This window comes from Drosophila sulfurigaster, chromosome 2L (genome assembly GCF_023558435.1).
Source record: "Drosophila sulfurigaster albostrigata strain 15112-1811.04 chromosome 2L, ASM2355843v2, whole genome shotgun sequence".
Taxonomy (NCBI): Eukaryota; Metazoa; Arthropoda; class Insecta; order Diptera; family Drosophilidae; genus Drosophila; species Drosophila sulfurigaster.
In genome coordinates, this window is record NC_084881.1 from 13,048,451 (window position 1) to 13,069,147 (window position 20,697).

General features: G+C 39.5%; 9 protein-coding genes and 1 long non-coding RNA gene across 14 annotated transcripts in view; 7 read left to right on the forward strand and 3 right to left on the reverse strand.

The window, feature by feature from the left end:
* The first annotated feature begins 121 nt into the window (after window positions 1-121).
* Window positions 122-2,654, forward strand: LOC133849213 (NHL repeat-containing protein 2). The gene is made up of 3 exons (XM_062285131.1): window positions 122-428; window positions 483-1,687; window positions 1,742-2,654. The coding sequence occupies exons 1-3, from the start codon at window positions 170-172 to the stop codon at window positions 2,522-2,524; spliced, it is 2,247 nt and encodes a 748-aa protein (XP_062141115.1). The 5' UTR covers window positions 122-169; the 3' UTR covers window positions 2,525-2,654.
* Window positions 2,621-4,060, reverse strand: LOC133849290 (gamma-interferon-inducible lysosomal thiol reductase). Of its 2 annotated transcripts, XM_062285276.1 has the most exons (5): window positions 3,991-4,060; window positions 3,731-3,920; window positions 3,288-3,449; window positions 3,029-3,211; window positions 2,621-2,969 (listed from the first exon to the last, which is right to left on the reverse strand). In XM_062285276.1, exons 2-5 carry the CDS (start codon window positions 3,833-3,835, stop codon window positions 2,718-2,720), a joined length of 702 nt encoding a protein of 233 aa, XP_062141260.1. In that variant the 5' UTR covers window positions 3,836-3,920; window positions 3,991-4,060; the 3' UTR covers window positions 2,621-2,717. The 2 variants fall into 2 exon arrangements, with proteins under 2 accessions (XP_062141260.1, XP_062141251.1); XM_062285267.1 differs by lacking the exon at window positions 3,991-4,060 and having other exon boundaries at window positions 3,731-3,976.
* On the forward strand, window positions 3,087-3,920 carry LOC133849332 (uncharacterized). The gene is made up of 2 exons (XR_009895358.1): window positions 3,087-3,225; window positions 3,298-3,920. It is a non-coding gene; the product is annotated as an uncharacterized LOC133849332 (long non-coding RNA).
* Window positions 4,061-4,193: 133 nt separating the features above from the next.
* On the reverse strand, window positions 4,194-5,745 carry LOC133849273 (ATP-dependent (S)-NAD(P)H-hydrate dehydratase). Its single transcript, XM_062285226.1, has 3 exons — window positions 5,702-5,745; window positions 5,053-5,436; window positions 4,194-4,989 (listed from the first exon to the last, which is right to left on the reverse strand). Exons 2-3 carry the CDS (start codon window positions 5,377-5,379, stop codon window positions 4,420-4,422), a joined length of 897 nt encoding a protein of 298 aa, XP_062141210.1. The 5' UTR covers window positions 5,380-5,436; window positions 5,702-5,745; the 3' UTR covers window positions 4,194-4,419.
* Window positions 5,746-5,979: 234 nt separating this feature from the next.
* Window positions 5,980-8,085, forward strand: LOC133849258 (2-oxoisovalerate dehydrogenase subunit beta, mitochondrial). The gene is made up of 6 exons (XM_062285201.1): window positions 5,980-6,316; window positions 6,373-6,450; window positions 6,519-6,765; window positions 6,821-7,039; window positions 7,099-7,191; window positions 7,252-8,085. The coding sequence occupies exons 1-6, from the start codon at window positions 6,081-6,083 to the stop codon at window positions 7,477-7,479; spliced, it is 1,101 nt and encodes a 366-aa protein (XP_062141185.1). The 5' UTR covers window positions 5,980-6,080; the 3' UTR covers window positions 7,480-8,085.
* The window catches only part of LOC133849317 (mitochondrial import inner membrane translocase subunit Tim17-A-like), a 32,002-nt gene continuing 17,326 nt past the window's right edge, over window positions 6,022-20,697 (forward strand). Inside the window, exon 1 of the mRNA XM_062285321.1 lies at window positions 6,022-6,033. The gene's annotated coding sequence lies outside the window, so the exon portion shown is untranslated. The remainder of the gene's footprint in view (window positions 6,034-20,697) is intronic.
* On the reverse strand, window positions 7,800-9,282 carry LOC133849327 (mitochondrial fission 1 protein). Its single transcript, XM_062285335.1, has 6 exons — window positions 9,123-9,282; window positions 8,987-9,054; window positions 8,866-8,914; window positions 8,543-8,710; window positions 8,369-8,481; window positions 7,800-8,132 (listed from the first exon to the last, which is right to left on the reverse strand). Exons 1-6 carry the CDS (start codon window positions 9,165-9,167, stop codon window positions 8,111-8,113), a joined length of 465 nt encoding a protein of 154 aa, XP_062141319.1. The 5' UTR covers window positions 9,168-9,282; the 3' UTR covers window positions 7,800-8,110.
* On the forward strand, window positions 9,741-14,714 carry LOC133849159 (integrator complex subunit 3 homolog). Its single transcript, XM_062285068.1, has 11 exons — window positions 9,741-10,066; window positions 10,135-10,745; window positions 11,356-11,989; window positions 12,049-12,238; window positions 12,301-12,512; window positions 12,571-13,389; window positions 13,455-13,612; window positions 13,695-13,839; window positions 13,895-14,020; window positions 14,092-14,280; window positions 14,342-14,714. The coding sequence occupies exons 1-11, from the start codon at window positions 9,983-9,985 to the stop codon at window positions 14,411-14,413; spliced, it is 3,240 nt and encodes a 1,079-aa protein (XP_062141052.1). The 5' UTR covers window positions 9,741-9,982; the 3' UTR covers window positions 14,414-14,714.
* Window positions 15,442-19,468, forward strand: LOC133849188 (uncharacterized protein DDB_G0290301-like). 4 transcript variants are annotated; one of them, XM_062285120.1, is made up of 6 exons: window positions 15,442-15,802; window positions 16,399-17,597; window positions 17,658-18,235; window positions 18,299-18,715; window positions 18,782-18,936; window positions 19,000-19,468. In XM_062285120.1, exons 2-6 carry the CDS (start codon window positions 16,409-16,411, stop codon window positions 19,283-19,285), a joined length of 2,625 nt encoding a protein of 874 aa, XP_062141104.1. In that variant the 5' UTR covers window positions 15,442-15,802; window positions 16,399-16,408; the 3' UTR covers window positions 19,286-19,468. The 4 variants fall into 4 exon arrangements, with proteins under 4 accessions (XP_062141104.1, XP_062141084.1, XP_062141091.1 ...); XM_062285100.1 differs by having other exon boundaries at window positions 15,443-15,802; window positions 18,776-18,936; XM_062285107.1 differs by having other exon boundaries at window positions 15,443-15,752; window positions 18,776-18,936.
* Window positions 19,602-20,503, forward strand: LOC133849308 (uncharacterized). The gene is made up of 2 exons (XM_062285303.1): window positions 19,602-19,730; window positions 19,793-20,503. The coding sequence occupies exons 1-2, from the start codon at window positions 19,686-19,688 to the stop codon at window positions 20,288-20,290; spliced, it is 543 nt and encodes a 180-aa protein (XP_062141287.1). The 5' UTR covers window positions 19,602-19,685; the 3' UTR covers window positions 20,291-20,503.

A 20,697-nucleotide genomic window follows, 5' to 3' on the forward strand; every position in this document is an offset into this window, starting at 1 on the left:
TTTATGGTAAGCATATTTGTTAATTTAATAATTGTCAATTTATTGAAGATGTCAAACGAGAACAGTGTACTAGTTAAAATAAAATACCGACAGTTAACAGTGGAAATGCAACAAGCGGATACCAGGGATGCAGTAAAATGAACGGTCACCTTTATAGCTCATAATATTTATGTGTAGTTTCTTAACTGATTTGTTTTGCCATTTTTGGTGTTGGGTGTTGAAAATATTTACAAATCACAACATGGATTGCACAGAGGACTTAACTGCCATCGACATTGTGACATTTATCACCGACGAACTGCAGCAAAACTATCGCAATAGCAGCGGCCCCAATAAAGCGAAAGTCTTTCAAGAATTCCTCGAACGCTGGGACTCCAAAGACAATTCAATTGCCAAAGTGAAAGCGCTGCAATTCGATTTCGAATCGGGTAAGCTTTGCTATTTACCCTAAGTGCATTGTATTAATTGCCTGTCTGTTTTAGATTTGGATTGGTTTAATGTCAGCCGCCCCTTGTCAATTGCTAATTTGCGGGGCAAAGTGGTCCTTTTGGATTTCTTCACATATTGCTGCATCAATTGCATGCATGTGTTGCCCGAGCTGCGTGCGCTCGAAGAACGTTTTCCCGTCGAAGCTGGCTTCGTTGTGGTGGGCGTGCACAGTCCCAAGTTCGAGAACGAACGCACCGCAGCGAATATTCTATCCGCGGCCCAGCGCTATGGCATCAAACATCCTATTGTGAATGATTCCAAGTCTGCTTTGTGGCGTGCACTGAGCATTAGATGCTGGCCATCATTGTTTGTCCTTAGCCCCGATGGCTATCCCATGCTCTTGCTGATGGGCGAAGGCCACGGCGAATTTCTGCATGACTTTGTTGGCGCTGCACTTTCGTATTTCGACGCTCGCCAAAAGATTGAGCATGTGAGTTTGCCGTTACAGCTGTCGACAGATCTACAGCCTGCCTCTCATCTACGTTTCCCAGCAAAAATTGCTCGTCTCTCTAATCGCTATGCCATCGCAGATGCGGGCAACAATCGTGTGCTTGTCGTCAGCGAATCGGGTGTCGTAGAGCATAAGATTGGCGGCCTGGAGGCGGGTTTTGTCGATGGCAATTTGTTGGCCGCACGCTTTAACAATCCCCAAGGTGTGACATTTCTGGACGAACATACACTAATTGTGGCCGACACGGATAATCATGCATTGCGCCAAATATCACTGCAAAAAGGCAGTGTCGAGACATTGGCGGGCACTGGACAACAGGGCAATGAACGCGTTGGCGGAAAACTAGGACAATTGCAGCCCATCTCATCGCCCTGGGATGTGGCGGTATTTCGAACACGCGACATGGACATGTCCTTCCATGTGGATGAGCTAAATGTGCCGGAGAAAACTATTGTGCTCATTGCCATGGCAGGCACACATCAGATTTGGGGCTATTTTCCCGAAGGCATCATTTGGTGGAAGTTTAAGAAGTTTGAGCCACGCTGTTGCGTTTCGCTAATTGGCAACGGATTAGAGGAGAATCGCAACAATTCGTATCCACAGAATGCAGCATTTGCGCAACCTTCAGGTTTGGCTTTGTCCAAGGACTTTTTGTTTATCGCGGATAGCGAGAGCTCCAGCATACGCAAGGCTTCGTTGGTCGACGGTAAAGTGATGGCGGTGGTTGGAGGAGATCGCAATCCACAAGTGAGTATTGTATTACAAACAATTAAACTTTAAGTAAATATATTTTATTTATAGAATCTGTTTGCCTTTGGTGACGAGGATGGGAAGCTGTACAATGCCAAGCTGCAGCATCCTTTGGGCGTTGCCTATAATTACAGCGATCACAAGGTTTATGTGGCCGACACATACAATCACAAGATCAAGGTCATTGATACAGAGACGAACGACATTGCCAGTTTGGTTATAAAGAATCAGGAAGACAACAGCGTGCTGAGTTTTCGTGAACCATCGGGACTTTGCATTGATCCAAGTGGCAAACAATTGCTGGTGGCTGATACAAATAATCACACGATACATATCATTGATTTGGCAACATTGACAGCTCGTCGTTTCGTGCTGGACTTTAATCAATTGGCGTCATCGACGAGCGAAATCGATGCACCACTTAGTGCAGCACGTTCAAGTGGATTACAGCTATTGAAGCAGCTGCCACTTTTGAAGCATTCGAGTAGCACGCTGCAATTCGTCATTAAGCTGTCGCCAGAGCTTAAGTATACCCCAGAAGCACCGCAAAAGTGGACGGTGAAGCGCATAAGTCCAGCGTTGGAATTAAAGCAAACAAATGGAGTTTTAAGCGACGGTAAATGCACGCTGCAAGTGAAGCGTTTGAAAACTGTGGAAGGCAGCAAAGATGTGCTGGCCATTGAGTTTTCGCTGAGTTTGTGCGATGCTCACAGTTGCCTTATCAAGCGATTTTCAGTTTCCATCGATAGTGAAGCTGCTGTGGCTGGCGAGGATGGTGGAACACTCAATACAGAGATTGGCATCACTGTGAATCACTCCAACATAAGTTTGTGATTTAGTGTACTGCATTTATATCTTTGTATCTAACCGAGGATTAATAATCCTGACATTGTTTTGTATTTATTAACTTGATTGTCAACACACACAACATACCAATATAAAAAAGAACTAATATTTATTTAACAATTGTCCGTGTGTAGGTAAAAATTAAAATTTACATTTATATTTTGTCAAATAAAATATAAAGCTAAAGTTGTGTGCAAAACTTCTGTGTCTGCTCAGTGTTCCCGGCTATCTTGCAGACCTCTGAAAGTAGATCCTTTAAAATCGATGCTTGTCTGCCCTGAGAACCATCTAGTGTGATGGTTGGAATGAAGGTAACTGGTGGTCGCAGCGCATGCGTCGCATCTCCGTTGAGTTTCATCAACTCGGCTCCATGACTGCTGTCATAGCACTTTTGAATAAGGTCCAAATTCTCCACATTGTGCTGCTTGGCACACTGTTAAAAATAAAGCAGTGTCATTACAAAAATATATATTTGAGGTCTTTGAAGACAACCTTTTGCATAGCCTCTTTAGGGTGTCGGTTATCATGTATCATGCAGGTCACCACTTCTAGTCGCAGCAGAGGATCATCGATAATTTCAGCTGCGCAAGCATGATAGGTGTTTGCCTGACATTCCGTTAAACCATGTTGACATTCAAAAGTGTATTTGCCTTCGCTGTCAGTGGCAGTGTGTGCCTATTGAAAAAATGGTAAATATTTGCATAACGAGTTGCAGTTTGATGTAATCGATAAATATGCAAATAATACGCACCTTGCCATAGGGCACCAGCTGCACTTCCATAATAGGCGCTGCCACTTTGAAGGCAGGCAACAGTTGCTTGGTGATGAAGAATTTGGAGTCGGGGCAGAGAGCTTCATAGAATACCATTACGAGCACCGGTGCTCCGGCAGCCCGACGAAAACTGGGTTCATCCTATTAATTATGAATAGAAATAAAACTTGTTTAAGCCATTTGTGCTGGACGAGATGGCTGTGCAATGTTTTCAAAATGGTCACACTGGCTAGCGAGTACAACCGCCCGGCTGTAAAAACCCAGCTGTCCGCCCTTATCAAGATATATGTACACAAACGAACACGCACAATTGTAGATACACACACACACACACGCTGCACACGTAAATACAAAACTATCTTTTTTGCTTCCATGGATGGTTGCACTTGAAAACACAGATACAACAAAATGTATGGACTTACCGTTAATGTCAGCAGTGGATTGTACAAGAAAATAATACGTAGCAAGAGTCCCAGAACGATAATTAGAAATAAAATGATAAGAATTCGTTTACGTGTGGCTATCATTTATCCGATTCATTAATTAAACTGATTTGTGCAGTATGTGCAATCCGTAACAAAGTCATATACGACTAAATAGCAGCTAGCCTAACTGCAAAGGCGAAACAATTGTTTTAATTAGTAAACAAAACAGCATTTGTGTCAATAATAAAAATGCAAACCTCTTCTACAAAAAAATATAGAGGTGTAGAATTATCGAAGGTACCTATCGATGTATCGATGCATTGTAAATCTTAACATAGATTCAAACATTCAAAAAATGGCCACCCTACAACTGTTCACACATTATGTTAACTACATCAGAGCACAGGGAAGATGTGACCACGCAGTCTTAAGTTTTGCCGCCATCATTAAAATTCACATATTAAAAGGATGCTAAGGAGTATAGTTTTAATTCTTTACGAAAAATAACAATCAATAAATTGAAAAATAGGGCACATTTTTGCAATACCCTGTAACTTGAGCAATCGCGTAATTAATGCATTTTTCTATATACGGAGATCAAAGGCTATAAAAATCCGATTTTGGCACGTTTGCAAGGACTTTTAAAATGCAGTCCATTTATAAAGAGAAATAGCACATTTTGTGAATTACGAAGTATTTTCAAATTCCACTTTAAACACGGACGATATCTCATTAATCATATCACTTGCTACCATGCTGCGACCGAGCTTTTGAAATGCTGCCAAATTAAGTTTCTTTAGAAAATAACTGGAGGCACAAGCAGCCAAATAAGCGGGGTTGGGTTGATTCGACTGCAGTGACCAATAAAAGAACGTGGCCAATGAGCCGCTTAGCAAGTCTCCCTGTCCACCACAACGACGCCCAGAACCGCCAACTGGCATCGTATACACTTCACTCGTGTGTGGTATATGAATCTTGTCGTTGGCACCTTTCTCGAGGATGACAACACCATTGCCAAGCCGTAACATCTTTTCTCGAGCCGCAGTAGCGTCTTGGCCAAATAAACGTTGAAACTCGATGGCATTTGGCGTCAATATGACGTTACGTTGTCCACAAATTAGCTCAATATTATTGTTCAATATGAACAATCCATCAGCATCTACAATGAGCGGTTTGCCCATTGCGAGACACAATTTAATCACATGTGCGGCGGTTTTCAAGACACCTAAATCGCGTCCTAAACCGGGACCAACGACCTATAAATTAATAGATGATCTCAATGATTAAAGGTTAGATAAATTGTGAAGTCAACTACATACAACAACATGCAATCGATCGATCCAAGGTTTAATTTGCTCCACGGCATCTTCGCGATCCAAAATCGGATGAACAATTAGATCGGGGCTATAGGATTTGATAACTGGCGCCGCTTCCGCATGACAAAAAACATGCGACAAATCAGCGCCCACTTTGATCGCAGATATGGCCGCAAAATAAGGGGCTCCAGTGTACTCCAGGGAGCCGCCGATGACGCCAATACGACCATATTGACCTTTATACTTGCCATTAGTCAATTTGGGAATAATGGTTCTGAAGATGGTCAGCAACTTTTGTGTATGCACTGGGATTTCTATTATTTTCGACATTTTTCGTTGACGAGTTTTAATTGGATATTATAGTGAGTGAAAAAAGCTTGTTGAGTGCTGGCGAAATAATAAAAACTTTAAATAATTAGGACTCAAGCTTCAAGCAACGTAAATCAATTTTTGGAACGGTGTCAAGAAAGAAGCAGCATGTCATTGGTGCAAATGCATCGATAAACAGCTGATGCTACTGCAATGGCTCCACCACCAAATTGGCAAATCAGCTGATTTGTATTTACAAATAAAGAGGAAGGATTGTAAGTTTTTAATTGAAACTGCAGATAATGAAAATAAAACAATCTGAAAAATTACAGATTTAACTTGCCTGCGTTTGTATTTTAGCATGATATCAATAAACACAGTGCACTAATTCGATTGGCAATAACAGTCGACTAGTGGTATTCCCGCAAGCTAGCAATTTGCGCATCTGCATTAAACGTGTAAGCAATTATAATTACAAAATTAATTAATTATTAAATTTTTTTTGCTTCAGACAATGGATGATATTGTAAATTTTTTTTAACAATTAGGAAAATATCGAAAGCATAATAAGGAATATCGTTTATGTAAATTCAAATGTTGCTTAAAGTGATCGATGTGGCAACGCCTCAACATCTGATCGTGCAGTCGCACTGTTGCGTAACAGTGATAACAACTCTTATTTTGGTTTAATATCCTTGCTGTAAACTTTAATAACTGCAATTATGAAAGTCTCGACACTTGCCCGCGGCTTGTTTAGCGCCATCAAGACGAACACCGCATCCCTGACCCGCTCACATTTCACATATTACCCCACAAAACTGTCGTCTGATGGCTCCACTGGCAACTCGCAAAAAATGAACATGTTCCAAGCCATAAATAATGCTATGGACTTGGCCCTCGAAGAAGACAAATCGGCATTGTTGTTTGGAGAAGACGTGGGATTCGGTGGCGTTTTTCGGTAATTAAACATAATACATTAATAAAAACCCATATCTAATTTTTCCATTACTCCAGTTGTTCCATCAATCTAAGGGATAAATATGGCAAGGATCGGGTTTTTAATACCCCATTATGTGAGCAAGGAATTGCAGGGTTTGTTCATATTAAATATTTAACTTCTTTATATAGTTTATTTATGTATTGCTTTGTTTTCTATTTAGTTTTGCAATTGGCGTGGCAAACACAGGCGCCACAGCAATAGCTGAGATCCAATTTGCCGATTACATTTTCCCAAGTTTCGATCAAATTGTGAACGAGGCTGCCAAATATCGTTATCGAAGTGGCGGTCTATTTGATTGCGGTTCATTGACGTTCCGTGTGCCTTGTGGCGCTGTTGGTCACGGAGCCTTGTATCACTCGCAAAGTCCGGAAGCGTACTTTGCTCATACTCCTGGACTGCGTGTTGTGGTAAATATTATTGAAATTTAAGTGGGGCCAATTTTAATAAATATATGCTTTACAGATTCCTCGCGGTCCTATCAAGGCGAAGGGCCTGCTGTTGGCTTGTATTCGTGATCCGAATCCCTGTATTGTGTTTGAACCGAAAACTTTGTATCGCGCTGCTGTTGAAGAAGTGCCCACGGCTTCGTATGCTTCTGAGTTGGACAAAGCGGACATTTTGCGCGAAGGAAAAGATGTCACGCTTATCGGCTGGGGCACTCAGATCCATGTACTATTGGAGGTAAGTTCAATACCACTGCATAAGCAACAACACTCTTAATCTGTTTAACGGCTTTGTAGGTTGCAGACATCGCCAAGAAGCAATTAAACATTGACTGCGAAGTCATTGATTTAGTGTCCATCTTACCGTGGGATACGAAAACAGTTTGCAATGTAAGCGGCTTGATTTTAAACTAATGAATGAGCTGTATGCATAATTGTTTGTCCTCTTAGTCTGCCAGCAAAACTGGTCGTGTAGTTATTGCCCATGAAGCGCCATTTACCCAAGGATTTGGATCTGAGCTGGCCGCCTACATACAGGAGAAGTGTTTCTTGCGTCTGGAGGCGCCCGTCAAGCGTGTCACCGGCTGGGACACACCCTTTCCTCATGTCTTTGAGCCTTTCTACTTGCCGGACAAACATCGCTGTCTTGCTGCTGTCAAGGAGATCGTCAACTATTGATTGATGTAATGCAATAGCAATACTAGAAATCTATTCGAAACGGATGCATTTATTTACCGAACTTTGCTTTAAATATTCTCTAAGTTTATCTATTTTGTTGTGCCTGCATGTTGTCTATAATAATTTTTTGTTTTTCTATATGTTAAGACGACACTCCAGCATAGCTGAATAATAAATATTAAACATTTAAAAAGCCAATCTCAAAATGTTCTTATAAATTTCCAAACCGATTTGTCGCAATTTGTGAGTAATGCCCGATAAAATTATCGTGAATCAGATTAAAGTTCTTTGCATGAAACCACAACTAAATAAAATTAAGATTATGTTAACGATGAGAATAACAATATGAAGATTTATTGCGCTAGCATCTTTGGTGACGCCCAGGGCATAATATATCACTTTAAATATACATTAGTTGTTTTCTTTTTTTTTTTTGCACGTAACAATTTTACTTCTTAACTATTTAATTACAAGAAGAAAAAAAGGGTTTATTATTTAATAATTGGAATAATCGGCGCGCAATGTTGTGCTTAATTAACGTCTCCGCATCGTGATAATATATAGTGAAGTTGTGTGTACATTTTTGGGAGGGAATTGCATTCCATTTTCATTTTTCAAAAAAACTATTTCACTATTTTTCGCGCTTTTGTTTACTACAAGAGAAGTGAAAAGAATAGGTTATTTTAACGACAGTTGATACGTTTAATTTTAAATAATTACAACCTAAAAATTTTTCTGGTGTTTATAAATTATGAAAGTTTTTGTAATTATCTAATATATGTACTATTTATATACACAGAATCACGTCTTTGGAAACATAAAATAGGATGTTGTTGTGAGAAGATGGAATATACTTGTGACTATAACAAGATTAGAACATATATTTTACTTTCGAGCCATTGCAATTCCCAATCCCAGGATGCCGCCCAAAACGAGCGCAGCTCCTCCAGCCACCGCCATGCCCTTGGCTACTTCCTTGTCGCTTTGTTTTTTAATGTATTCCTTCAGGAGAAACGTTTATTAATAATGTGCTGCATTGGCAATCGTTAATTATGATACATACTTCTAATGAGCGCACTTGATCATTCGATTCGATTTCCAGAAATGCTCGACAATATTTGAGACCCTCGGCATAGTTCTTAATGCGTGCATTGCCAAAGGCCAGATAATAAATGTAATCACGTCTGCCTTCCGGATGAAGGCGTGCAAGTTCCTCCAGAATCATGACACCCTGTGAAAGTCGCATTAATTTAATTTTAATACGTGTCGCAATTGCAGCTAAACTAGTAAACAACACACATATGTATCCACACTGACAAACGTGTATGTATATATGTGCAAAAACACTGCAAAATATGTGTGCGAGTATGTGTATGTGTGACTCACCTTTCTAATGTCGTTGGTATATCGACTGCGAACCAAACAAAACGCATATCTGACAAATTAAAATAAATATATGCTTATTAATAACCACTGCAAAAAATTATATATTGTACTAGGCACGTACTCAAATTTTGTTTCTGTTGTCACCTCGCCATCGAGTTCATGTTCATGATTGTATTTGCGTTCGAATCTCTGCAACAATAGGAATTTATAATATAATGTACATATGCACAATAGCCAATGACTAAACCAATTCACACCTCCAAATCCTCCTGGGGCACTACTTCATTCAACAGCTCCTCCATTATTTACTCAATTTCACAATACTCTCTTCAATGTGTGTGTATTATTTATTGTAATATTTTTCTTTTAATGTATTCAGCAGTGTGACTAGCATTTGTGATTGAAAATATACTATTTTAAGGTATGAAATATGCCAAAACATATACCAATTACATCATTACTAATTGGTCACACATGGCAAAATGAATAAGGCACCGTTACCTATTTGCCTGATGAAAAAACTAAATTTAAACCTTTTATTCACTTTAATCTGAGGCAAAGAAATTTTGTTTCTCCCATAATAAGTTAAATGGCCGCTCTAGTGTCATATACTTTGCCGTAACTGCCAGTCGTGATTTATAGTAACGAGTCAAAAATTAGATATTAGCTGCTTGTATTTATGTTGAAGTTTTATGGGTTTTGTTTAAAATGTATATCTGCTGATGCTCTAATAGACGTTAACATTAATCATTGTGAAATTTCCAATTTGTATTTTTCACTGCATGAAACAACACTAGTTCATTTTATATTTGCGAATTCTGGCAACTTTATTACTGTTCTCATATGGCAATGTAAAGTGCTAAGTTGGCAGCACCATTTTGGGCAACCATATTTTTTCTGTCTACCAACCAAAACAGAAATCGCAATCTAGTTATGGTTTATTAAATGCTGTTTGTTGTACAAATTAAGTTTCACATTCTTTCAGTTCTTGTCGCTACTGAATGGATGAATGAAATTGTCTATTAACTAAAACTATCATATCAGGTTTAATCAAAAAAGGAAATACTCAAAAGCATTAAGTAGTAGTTATCTACAAAACACACTGCACACTCTGCAAATGGAGCAACAGCAAAAAAGCGCAGCTCACGTCTCCAAATTGTTTGTCTGCACGGCCGTCGACTATAAAGATGAGATCGAAGAGGTACTTATATGATGTGGCAATCGCGCAATGACAAGAATTCACAAAACGCACGCATCTTTTTATTTCAGAAATTTGAACGTTCGTACGTTAACCTGCAGCAACAAATTGCGGGACTCAGTGATAAGGAAATGCACGATATGCTCTCGCAAGTTGTTTGCAAGGATAAACAGCATGAGGAGATCTCCATCGGCTTCCTGTACATCATCCTAACCGATCCAACTATGGCTGCCAAAACATATCGTGACATTACACTAGTTTCCCGCGATGGCATGAGCGTTATTGTTGCAAACCTTACGGTCTTGGTGGCCGAAAAGTATGCCAAACTCACAGATACGGCACGCAGACAATTAATCTGGGTGCTGCGCGAGTTCGTGAAGCATCAGGTGCTCAATGTGGAGAACGTCATCTGGAATTGTTTGCGGCAAGCGGGCGGCGGCGATGTGTCGCATAAAAATCTGTTTTTGGTGGAAAGCCTTTTGGACATCTTCATCGAGTATCGAGCTTGGCTGGAAACGAATCCATTTTTGGTGCAGTCGACAGTTTACAGTTTCGTGCGCCTCATCGAGGATCATGCCAATCCTGCCTTGCTGCCGCTGCGACAAAAAGAGGTCAAGTTTACAATTTCGTTAATACGCGATCGTTTCCACGAAATTATCCCACTAGGAAGGGATTTTGTAAGGTAAGCTAAGCGTGAGAATAGCTCTTTTATATGCAAATACATTAATTTAATTCATTCAAAGAAATGACTTCAACAATTTAGTTTCTTATCGTTTGAAAGTCCTAGCAATTATTGTAACACAATGTTTGACTTATTGTAACAATCTAACAATTTTAATATCTTATTCAAATTGCCTTTTAACTAATTAGAAACTTAGTAAAAATAATGTTTTCAAGCAAACTGATAAATGTTTAAAAAGTCAAGCAATTCTTATGGTATTCAACAAAGTGAAATGATCCTTATGAATTATTTGAATCAACCAAAACATTTTAAAGTTAACCTATACTTGGTATTAAGTTTGATTTTCTTTAAAGATTAATAACTTTGAATATTTTAATAACGCTTAATTGATTTCTCGAAACTATTCATACCTCAATATAAATTTGCCAATACGTATATATAACTTTACCATTTAAAACCTTTTGAACGTGAAAATCGCGTATATTGTTCTTTATGTCTTGCCTGTGAATTTAGTTATTCTTTAAAGTGGTGCAGCATATAACCGATATTCACTCTATATACAAATTTAAAATTTGAGAACATAAACTATATTTCTTTTCTCTTTTGCTAGGCTTTTGCAGAACGTTGCACGCATTCCGGAATTTGAGCTTTTGTGGCGCGACATATTGTACAATCCGAAGAGCTTACATCCGACATTTAATGGAATTTGGCATTTACTTCAAATACGGACTAGTCGACGATTCCTGCAGTGTCGGCTGCTGCCCGAAATGGAACGTAAGCTTCACTTTCTCGCCTCGAACGTGAAGTTTGGCAATCAGAAGCGGTATCAGGATTGGTTTCAGGACAAATACTTTGCCACGCCCGAATCGCATAGTTTGCGTTCCGACCTCATTCGTTTCATCATCAATGTCATACATCCCACAAATGATATGCTATGCTCGGACATTATACCACGTTGGGCCATCATTGGTTGGCTAATCTCATCATGCACAAATCCAATTGCTTCGGCGAATGCAAAGTTGTCGTTGTTTTACGATTGGCTTTTCTTCGATCCGGCCAAGGATAATATCATGAATATAGAACCGGGCATTTTGGTGATGTACCATTCGATACGAAATCATCCGTTTGTCAGCAGCACATTGCTGGACTTTCTGTGTCGGATTACCAAGAACTTTTACGTTAAGAATGAGGATAGAATAAGATTGGGTGTGTACAATTCACTCAAATTGATACTCGATAAGCAGGTGAGTTAAAAAGACGGTAAAACTATGATAAAAACTTTATTATATATGCTACTTTGCAGGTCATTCCAAACTTACATCCGCTCTTTGAGTCGCCCAAACTTGACAGAGAGCTGCGTAATTTGATACGCGAAAACTTCCGAGAGTTTGTATCACCAGTTTCCAATATGCCACAATCCATGTACCCAGTGACGCATTCAATTCAAGCGCCCATTTTTAAAAAAGAAGCCGATCAACGAATGCTGCCAGGTGGTAAGTTGTAGAGTTGAATTACTCCAATGCACATTTTAACTTTCTCTCATCGCTTTGTACAGAAAACACTGATGTGGGTGGAGTACCATTTGCGGCAAACAGTGGCAATGTTTCGCTGGTGGATGAGGACAACAAGACGGCTATTTTGCCGGTAGAAAGTGTGGAGCGTGGAGAACAAGAAGCTGTATTTAGCGACGAGGACGCTGAGAATGTGGGCAGAAACAATAAAACCGATGAAAACACGGATGACGATGACGATTTACCGCTGTCAAAGGTTTGAGAGTATTCAATTAGTAAATGTGACACTCAATTAATTAATATTTGTCTTGCAGGTGCGTCTTAAAGAGAAACCAGTACCGGAAAAAGTTGAGTTGCCGGATGCAATTGCCGAATCATTCGAGATATTTGTGACGAAACGCAACTCCTTTACATGGGAGGCATTTTTGAAAGACTTTCGCACGCTACCCGCCTCCAATGTGGATGAAGCGCAGCTCAATTATGTGATCTCAAACACGGTGTTGATTCTACGCGAAACATTGCCACAACAGAACGTATTCTCAGAGAGTAAAACGGAGGAAAAGTTTCTCGCCAAGAGCATTAGCTATCCCTTGTATGGTCTATTTCGATTTCTCTATGAGAACGAGGACAAGAGCAAGAAACCATTTCAAACGTTACTCTCCGAGATCTGCGAACGTTTAACCGAAACGGGCTATTTGCTATTGTATTTCATGAAGATCCATTGTAAACTGCAGACACGCAAAAATGTTCAGCAGGCGTATCAGTTTAAGACAACGGTTTATCGACAAATCTGTGAAGCAACCGATGAGAAAGTTGCCGTTTGTCTGGTGCGTGATTTGGATCTGCTTGAGAAGGAGAATACAATGATCTACTTGTGGTTGCTTCCCGACATTTATCGCGAGTTTAAAACCATTGCCATCAATAATACAGATTTGTTGCGCATCACATTGCGCTGCATCGATGCGAAGAATGTGCGGGACATTATGTATTCGATTGCTCAAGGCAAACTCACGATCTTCAAGCAGGATGGTCTAATCGATTGCATACGCGATAGCCTGGAGTACGAGACATATGAACAGTTTTGCCTATGGCAGCTCATTCAAGCACACGATGTGCCCCTTAAATGCATACAGGTGAGCTTGGATAATCTCTAACTCTCTTTTAAACTGGCAGCGTTATAATAAATTGTTTTAAATAGGATTTACTGCCGGAACTGGAAGCTGCCAATCATCCAGAGGCGCTAAGCCATTTGCTGTTGCTGCTGAAGAGCGAGGAGCCAACAAATGAAATAATCCGGCTGCTGCTTAGCAGGGAAGCCAAGTCCAGAGGCGATCCCTTTGTCACGTCGGCATTAAGGTAAGGTTACCTGTCTTAACTCATTGAATTATCAACGCACAAACACTTCGAAATAAACACCTTTTCTCAAACGTTGCAACAGGTTTTGGTGTCAGCGCTGCGAAGAAAAGCTGTCTGAAATAATCGCTTCTCTGCTCACCTCCAAATACCCGAGTTCATCGCCCAACAAGCGAAAGCGGCCTTCGAAAGGTAGCTCCGCTGCAAGCAGCACCCCATCTGCCGATCATGTGAGTTATAGTCTTATCAAAACTAGAAAATTCACTAATGTGTACTTCTTTATAGGTATTAAATCACCTGGAGCATTATAGAAGAAGTTGTAGGCATGGCACGGGAACAGGACTCTATGTCCATGACATGATGCAGCGAGCACTGCAATCCGCATATTCGCACAGCAATGAAAGCACAAAGGTAAAACCCTCTAAATTGAAAGTATTCCAAATTTAACTATTATTTATTAAATCACTTTGTTCGTCGAGCAGAAACAGTTTAGTGATCTGTTCGCATTGGCAGCAGAGGACGAAACGACGGCTGTTGGAAGACGAGGGGGCAGCGGACGTGGACGCAAACAGCCTGTAGGCAAAAAAGACTCCAATAGTCATAGTGCGGGGAACAAAAAAAATTCGGATGTTGTGAAAACAATTTACTCATCTGATGAGAACTCCAGTGAAGTAAGAGCAGGCTCAACTCTTTATTAACGAGCCTAAACAACTAATTATACTATTTTCGCAGGAGGATTGGTCCAAACACAAAGTGACACAGGCGGCAAAGAAGAGAAAAAAAGCGATTAATGATTCCGACTGACAGTGTCCAAGTTCAGTTTCAGTTGCAGGATCCGTTTCAGTTTCAGGTTCAGGTCAATTGCAGTCCTCGGTCTTAATCGGTTGCTTTGATGATAAACAACATAATTACATGAGACATGAATATGAGTTTTTTCATGAAATTGCTTAAGTTCGCAAACAAAACAAAAAAAAATGAAAATGATGGTTTAAGATTTTATCAATTTATATAAATTAGTAAAACCAATTGTAGAATTTTTTGAATGTTGAAATTGTAACGTTATATTTTTTTATTTTTAATAAAAATAAAAGAAACCTATTCTACATATACATATATATATATATACATATATATATAGTCATAATTATACATAATGCAAATCAAAATTTGTTTTCACTGCATTTGGAGGATATTTGAAACATTAATACGATAGATGGCGCTATCATCATTAATGAATTTGTGTTTTGTTTCAAGCATTGAGCCTTCCTTTCACAATTACGCAATTGCTGTGATACATGCGGTAGATGGCGCCATCACTTCACCATCACCTACATACGAATAATACCTGTTGCTGCAATAACTTTAATTTGCATAAATAATCTACAGCAATGTGTACAGCTCCATATATTTTGTGCGATTGACAGCTGAGGCGTGGAAGGTTAAATAAACTCACGACTCTGTTCACGCTGGATCAGTTGAAATGTACATATACTTTATGGGATCGTAAATGCCGCCCTCTGCCTCTGTTACATACCAATGGGCGCAGCGGCTTACAACAACATCTACACACACATGCACGTACACAAATGCATATATCAAAAGTAGTACGCTTCAAACTCGCTCAGTGTTTTGATCATTATGAATGAAAAAGAACTGGTAAAATTCTCTCACACTTGTACCCACACACACGCACAGAAGCATAACAACGTTAAGTTGGGTTTCTTAGGCTGCAAAAGAGCGAAGCTTTTGGGCCATTGACTCTCTTTGGCTCTCTCTCTCAACTCTCGCTTGACAATGGGAAGGCAAGTTTGAAGCAGCCGAGCCGAGATCAATGTTGTTGTGAAAGCGTTTCTGCGCATTGTGCTCGCAGCCGTCTTCGCGCAGTCCGGTAAAATAAAAGAAAACGGAACGCCAAAAAATTGCCCAAAGAAAGAAAATATCAATAATTCCATAAAGAAAACGAAGAAAAAACCTTACAATTGTTCGAACAAGTGTCCAAACTAATCAAAACATGCATACATGTGCATAAACTGTGTCCATGTGTCAGTCTACCTGTGTGTATGTGAGTACATGCATTGCAAACATTCCAATTTCGAATGGTGCCCTCAACGTAGTAAAGCAAAAGCAAAAATAAAAAGCAATGGTAATTTTGCTGTGAAAAAGAAAGTTATCTATAAATTATGCCAGATATTTGTAAGTTAATACAAAACTCGTCGGTTATGAATATATGTATACAAATTCCTAAATAAATGCAAAGTTTCCATTTTTCGCTCAAGACGTATATTGTGTACCTGAAATACCTGAATATTGCCATTTGCATATGTGTGTATTTATTTATCGTGGAATGTGATGTTGGCACAAGCGTTTCTCTTAATGCACACGCATACAAATGGAGATATGGTCCATTAAAAGCTCCAAATGTGTTCGTGTCTGTGTGTTTATTTACAGTAATTAGGTTTCGATGATTGATAAATGGTGAGAACCCCAATTGTGGGTCAGAGCGGACGTACACACACACATGAGCACACATTTATGCAGGCACACATGCATACATATAGATGTATGTGTAGTATGTGCAAGTATGTAGTATTTGTGGTGTTGTGATTACAAGCTAAATAGATAAGTGCAATGCTGCAATACGAATTTCACTGTTAATTAGTCAATCGATAATTGCATAATAATTGATAGTCAAAGTCAGGATTGCAATTGGTGATTGGGAAAAAGAGTTTTAATATTTTTTGAAAAGTAACTGAATTCAATTGCAATTCAATCGCAAATTTTTTTTGCAGAAATATCAAGATGGGAAATTCGGGAAGCGCTCACAACATTAGCAGCGGGAGATCAGGCATCGATCGCAGCTCGCAATTTCATCAATCACATTTCAAACACCTCAGCCAACAAAATGCTCATCATCATCAATTTAGCCGCACTTCAAATTTTCGAACTAGCCCCATTAATCAGCCGCAGCAGCGTAATTTAAATCCTCATTGGCGTCGATCATATCAGCCACCTGGCGTCGAAAGGGGTGAAGCAAAGACACAGGCGGAAATACCGTTTAAAGTGTTACCAGAGCTGGAGAAAAAGTTGCATTTGCGTGCAACGACAAATGGCGCGATATTGAATTCGGGCGGCACGATTAGTGGGCGAAAGCCAAATGAAAGCATTTCAAATAATAATGCCCTTAGTCAGAGATCCAAAACGTTTATCATAGAAACGCGAAAAGATGGCAACGATAGCAATCGAAATGTAAATCATGATTTACATACGGAATTCACACGTTCCCAAACTTTGCTGTATCACAAAGCCAAGCTGCGGGACTCGCAAACGAATCTCTCACGCATGCAGCGTCACACGTTCTCTGAGCCGGAGCTCATAAATAAACTCAATCAACAGCAACAACAGCAGCAACAACAACAGTCCAAGAATGCGCTGGATGCATCAACTAGACCAACAACCAGCAATCGCAACAAGTATTCCAAAAAGCGTAGAGCTCCCGAAGCACCCGCAGTTGCTGTAAATAATACAACTGCTGCTCCCACAGTTAAAAATAATGCGGAGATTTTACGGCTTAAACCGGATCATGTGAATGGGAAACCAACATCTCACTTTGCCAAGAATACGGATCGCCAAATGAAGCTAACCAAGCCACCATTAAAGCCTGTGCAGAGTCACCAAAGTGATGCCTTCAAAAGGGGCAATGAAAAGCGCAATTCTTTAAGTGGCAATCATCCCCAAAGTCCTGCGATTGAGCGACCTCCTTATGTTTATCGGCGAGAGAAAAGCTCCGACGCCATTATGCTGAAAAGTCGTAAATCGGAAAATCTTGAGAATACTACTACTATTAAAATCCCCGTGAAAATGGAGCAGCACATGCCAAAGGAGCCGCAGGAGGAAGTAATTGCGACCAAGGCCCCACAACAACAAAGGACGTTTTACTTTGGTATGGAAATGGTGGGAGGCTCCTCAGAAGTCACAAAGACACTCAGTGGTATGCATGTCTGTAATTGATCAACATCTTAATCTAAAGCTACATTTTGTTATCTTTTAGTTGATGAAAATCTTGGAAACGAGGAAGTTTCGCTGCCCACGCTATGCAACTATGATATGGAATATAAAAACACAAGTAGTCCCGAGGAGAGCATGAACGATAATGGCTTACTTGTTCACATACGTCCAACGTTGCCGCGTCGACAAGCCGAGACACCATCGTTTAGTCCCATGTTAGCTTGGCGTTCACTCATGGAGGAGTTGGATCGTGTCGAGAGCTCGCAGATGAAAGAGAATCTCAATATTTGGGCAGCGAATGCAAATAATGAGCGACCCATACAACCAAATCGTAGCAATACACAAAGTCGTCAGTTGCCCAGATCACAGCAAATGAATACAACGTGGACACCTGAACAGGATCTAGGCGATGATAACGATGATCGCGTCAAGGGACTCAATTCGGATGATGACACCAGCTCTGATGAGTACCGCTCCAAATGGGAGGGTGACAATTTGTTGTTTTACGGCAGCAAAATGAAAAAATCAGGCCAAACGCAAATGGCACCAATTCACACGTTTAGTCTATCGCTGCCCAGGGACTCGCACCTGCAGCATAATCGAGGATTGGATGCTGGTGATGTAAGTAAACAGCAATTTTTACAATAATATACAGAATTTTAACGTTCTTTCATTCTGTAACAGGTCTGCATTTACAAGAGTCTGCAGAAGTCAAAGCCTGATGATTATTTCAATAATAATGGCAGTGCGAGAAAATCCACGACTCAATTAAAACACGATCAGGCCGAGGGCTGCAATAATTGGCTGCTGCATAAGAATCTGGGCGGAGGCGTTGAGCAACATACAAAGAGTCTGGAGTATGGCAATAAAAAGCAAAGAATGGTAAACATTGAGCCTCAATCAATTAAATTTCTAACTGGCGGAAAACATGTTATGTACTTGCCCGGCAATAATGAGTCAACAAATGCTACAAAAACTGTGCCAGCAGCAGCCACTGCAACAGTTGAAGAAGCGAAACCCAAATCAAATCGCCATTTCAAAAGCAGACAGCGACACATTCCCCAAAGCTTACAGGATAAAACACCTATATTTCCAACAATGGTAACATAAGACCAAAAATTCAAATAGTATTTTTTACGAACTAACAAATTATTTTTAAAGGAACAGCAGAGCTTCAAATTGGATGATGAGAAGCCACTGCATCAACGTTTCTCATTCAACAATCCCGTGCGACTCTTGGAGAAAAAGTTGCACACGGAGAAATCGGTTAAAGCCGCTAAAACGAAACTTTCATTGGAGGACGAACTTGAAGCTTTAAAAAAGTATGATGTGTACTCTACATTGTCAATTCTTGGACTTAATTACTTTTTCTTTTGTTGTTTTAGGGTCGAGGAAGACTTTCAGCGAAACCGTGCTAATGAAAAGGAGAATATACAGCATCAATTGCGACTCCATTTTGGCAATGATGATGAACATTTCGAGCAATATCATAGCTTACCTATAGCGCCTGTGCTTGAACGATTTTCAGCCATCAATTTGAATGATTCGAATCATAAGTTGAATGGGCGTCATGATCCCGAGGGTTGTGTTTCCAATGTGCCCTATGCCGCAAATGAAAGTGAGGAGCACAACAACAACAACATAACCTTTGCTACAAAAATATTTAGTTAAGTTAAGCTTAGTTTGTATCTGTAAATAATGAAATAGCTTCAAGCTTAATTCAACATTCCATGTCTTACCTGGTGCTCTTCAAAAGATTGCCTTCAAAAACTCTGTGCGACCGCAAAGTTTATTGTTAAGGAAATATATTGTTTAGTCGTCAATAAAATTAGTTGCATTTGCCGTTGAAAATAATTTTATGAATTTGCCGTATTAATTTTGTTTTATTTTATTTGACAGCGACAGCGCAAGGTTCACTTTCAAAATTCGCAATAATTTTGCAATATACCAAAAAGTATAAATACATATACTATGCTCAGGGCTACATCAAGCCTATCGAAAGACATATCGTATTTTCTTAGCAGCCCTTAATAAACAGCTGAGCACGATACAAACAATCAGAAGCTTAGCAATGGAGCTGTTAAAAAGCATCAATAACAAAGAGATATTTATGGAGGTAATGCATAATATTTATTAAACGGTTGCATTACTAATCTACAATTCTATGATCATCTCCAGGTGCTGCACTTGTCCATTGATTTCCTAATCGGCAATATAAACGATCAACAGGCACTTCGCTTATCCCACAAATATGGCTTTCAGAATCCTGACGATTTTCTACTTGCCACCCGTACTATTTCCAAGTACTATAGGAATTGTTGTTTGGACAGCGTAGAAGCAGCTAATACCGATAAGCTAGCGTTTCTCAGCCAAGAACTAAGGCCACTGGTCCCTTTGGTGCTCGCATCTAGACAAGATGCAGTGGAATCTGCGCTGAGTCGCTATGAATATCTAAAGAACAATGTCAAGTGCGTTATGTCCTTTGATTGGGACACACGACTGATATTGGGCGACAGCAGCTCGAGAAGTAATGTGCGTCAAGTGGTCACCATCAATTTGCACTGTCGTTCCAGTGCTAAAGATGAGCTGATCATGTTTGAAATGAATCTGGAGCAGCTCAAGACATTCATTGAAGTATTAGAGAACTCACTTAAAAGCGGCAAGGCAATAAAGTAACAATTGTAGAATATATTGATATTTATAATATAAGTTATAAATAGTAGTTATACTACATAATCAATAAATAATTAAGTTATGTATTTGTTATTTAACTCTATTTACCATTTAATTCAAACAAACTTGCAATTAATTGCACATTTTTGAAACGGATCTGGAAACCATTAAAAATTTTCATTGAAGTATCAGAGATATATGGGCCAAAGGAACCAAGGCAATTTAATAAAAAATTCCAGTTAAGGATTGCTTATAAAAGATAAATTAATAGTTACAATATGAATTTAATGTTTACCAGTTAATAAAACAAATTTTCTAACTGTACATTGTAGTTTATTTATTAATTTGTGTGTAGCGTGTGTGTGGTGAAATAAGATAAACGAGTTACTCGTATATACATTTAATTTTGC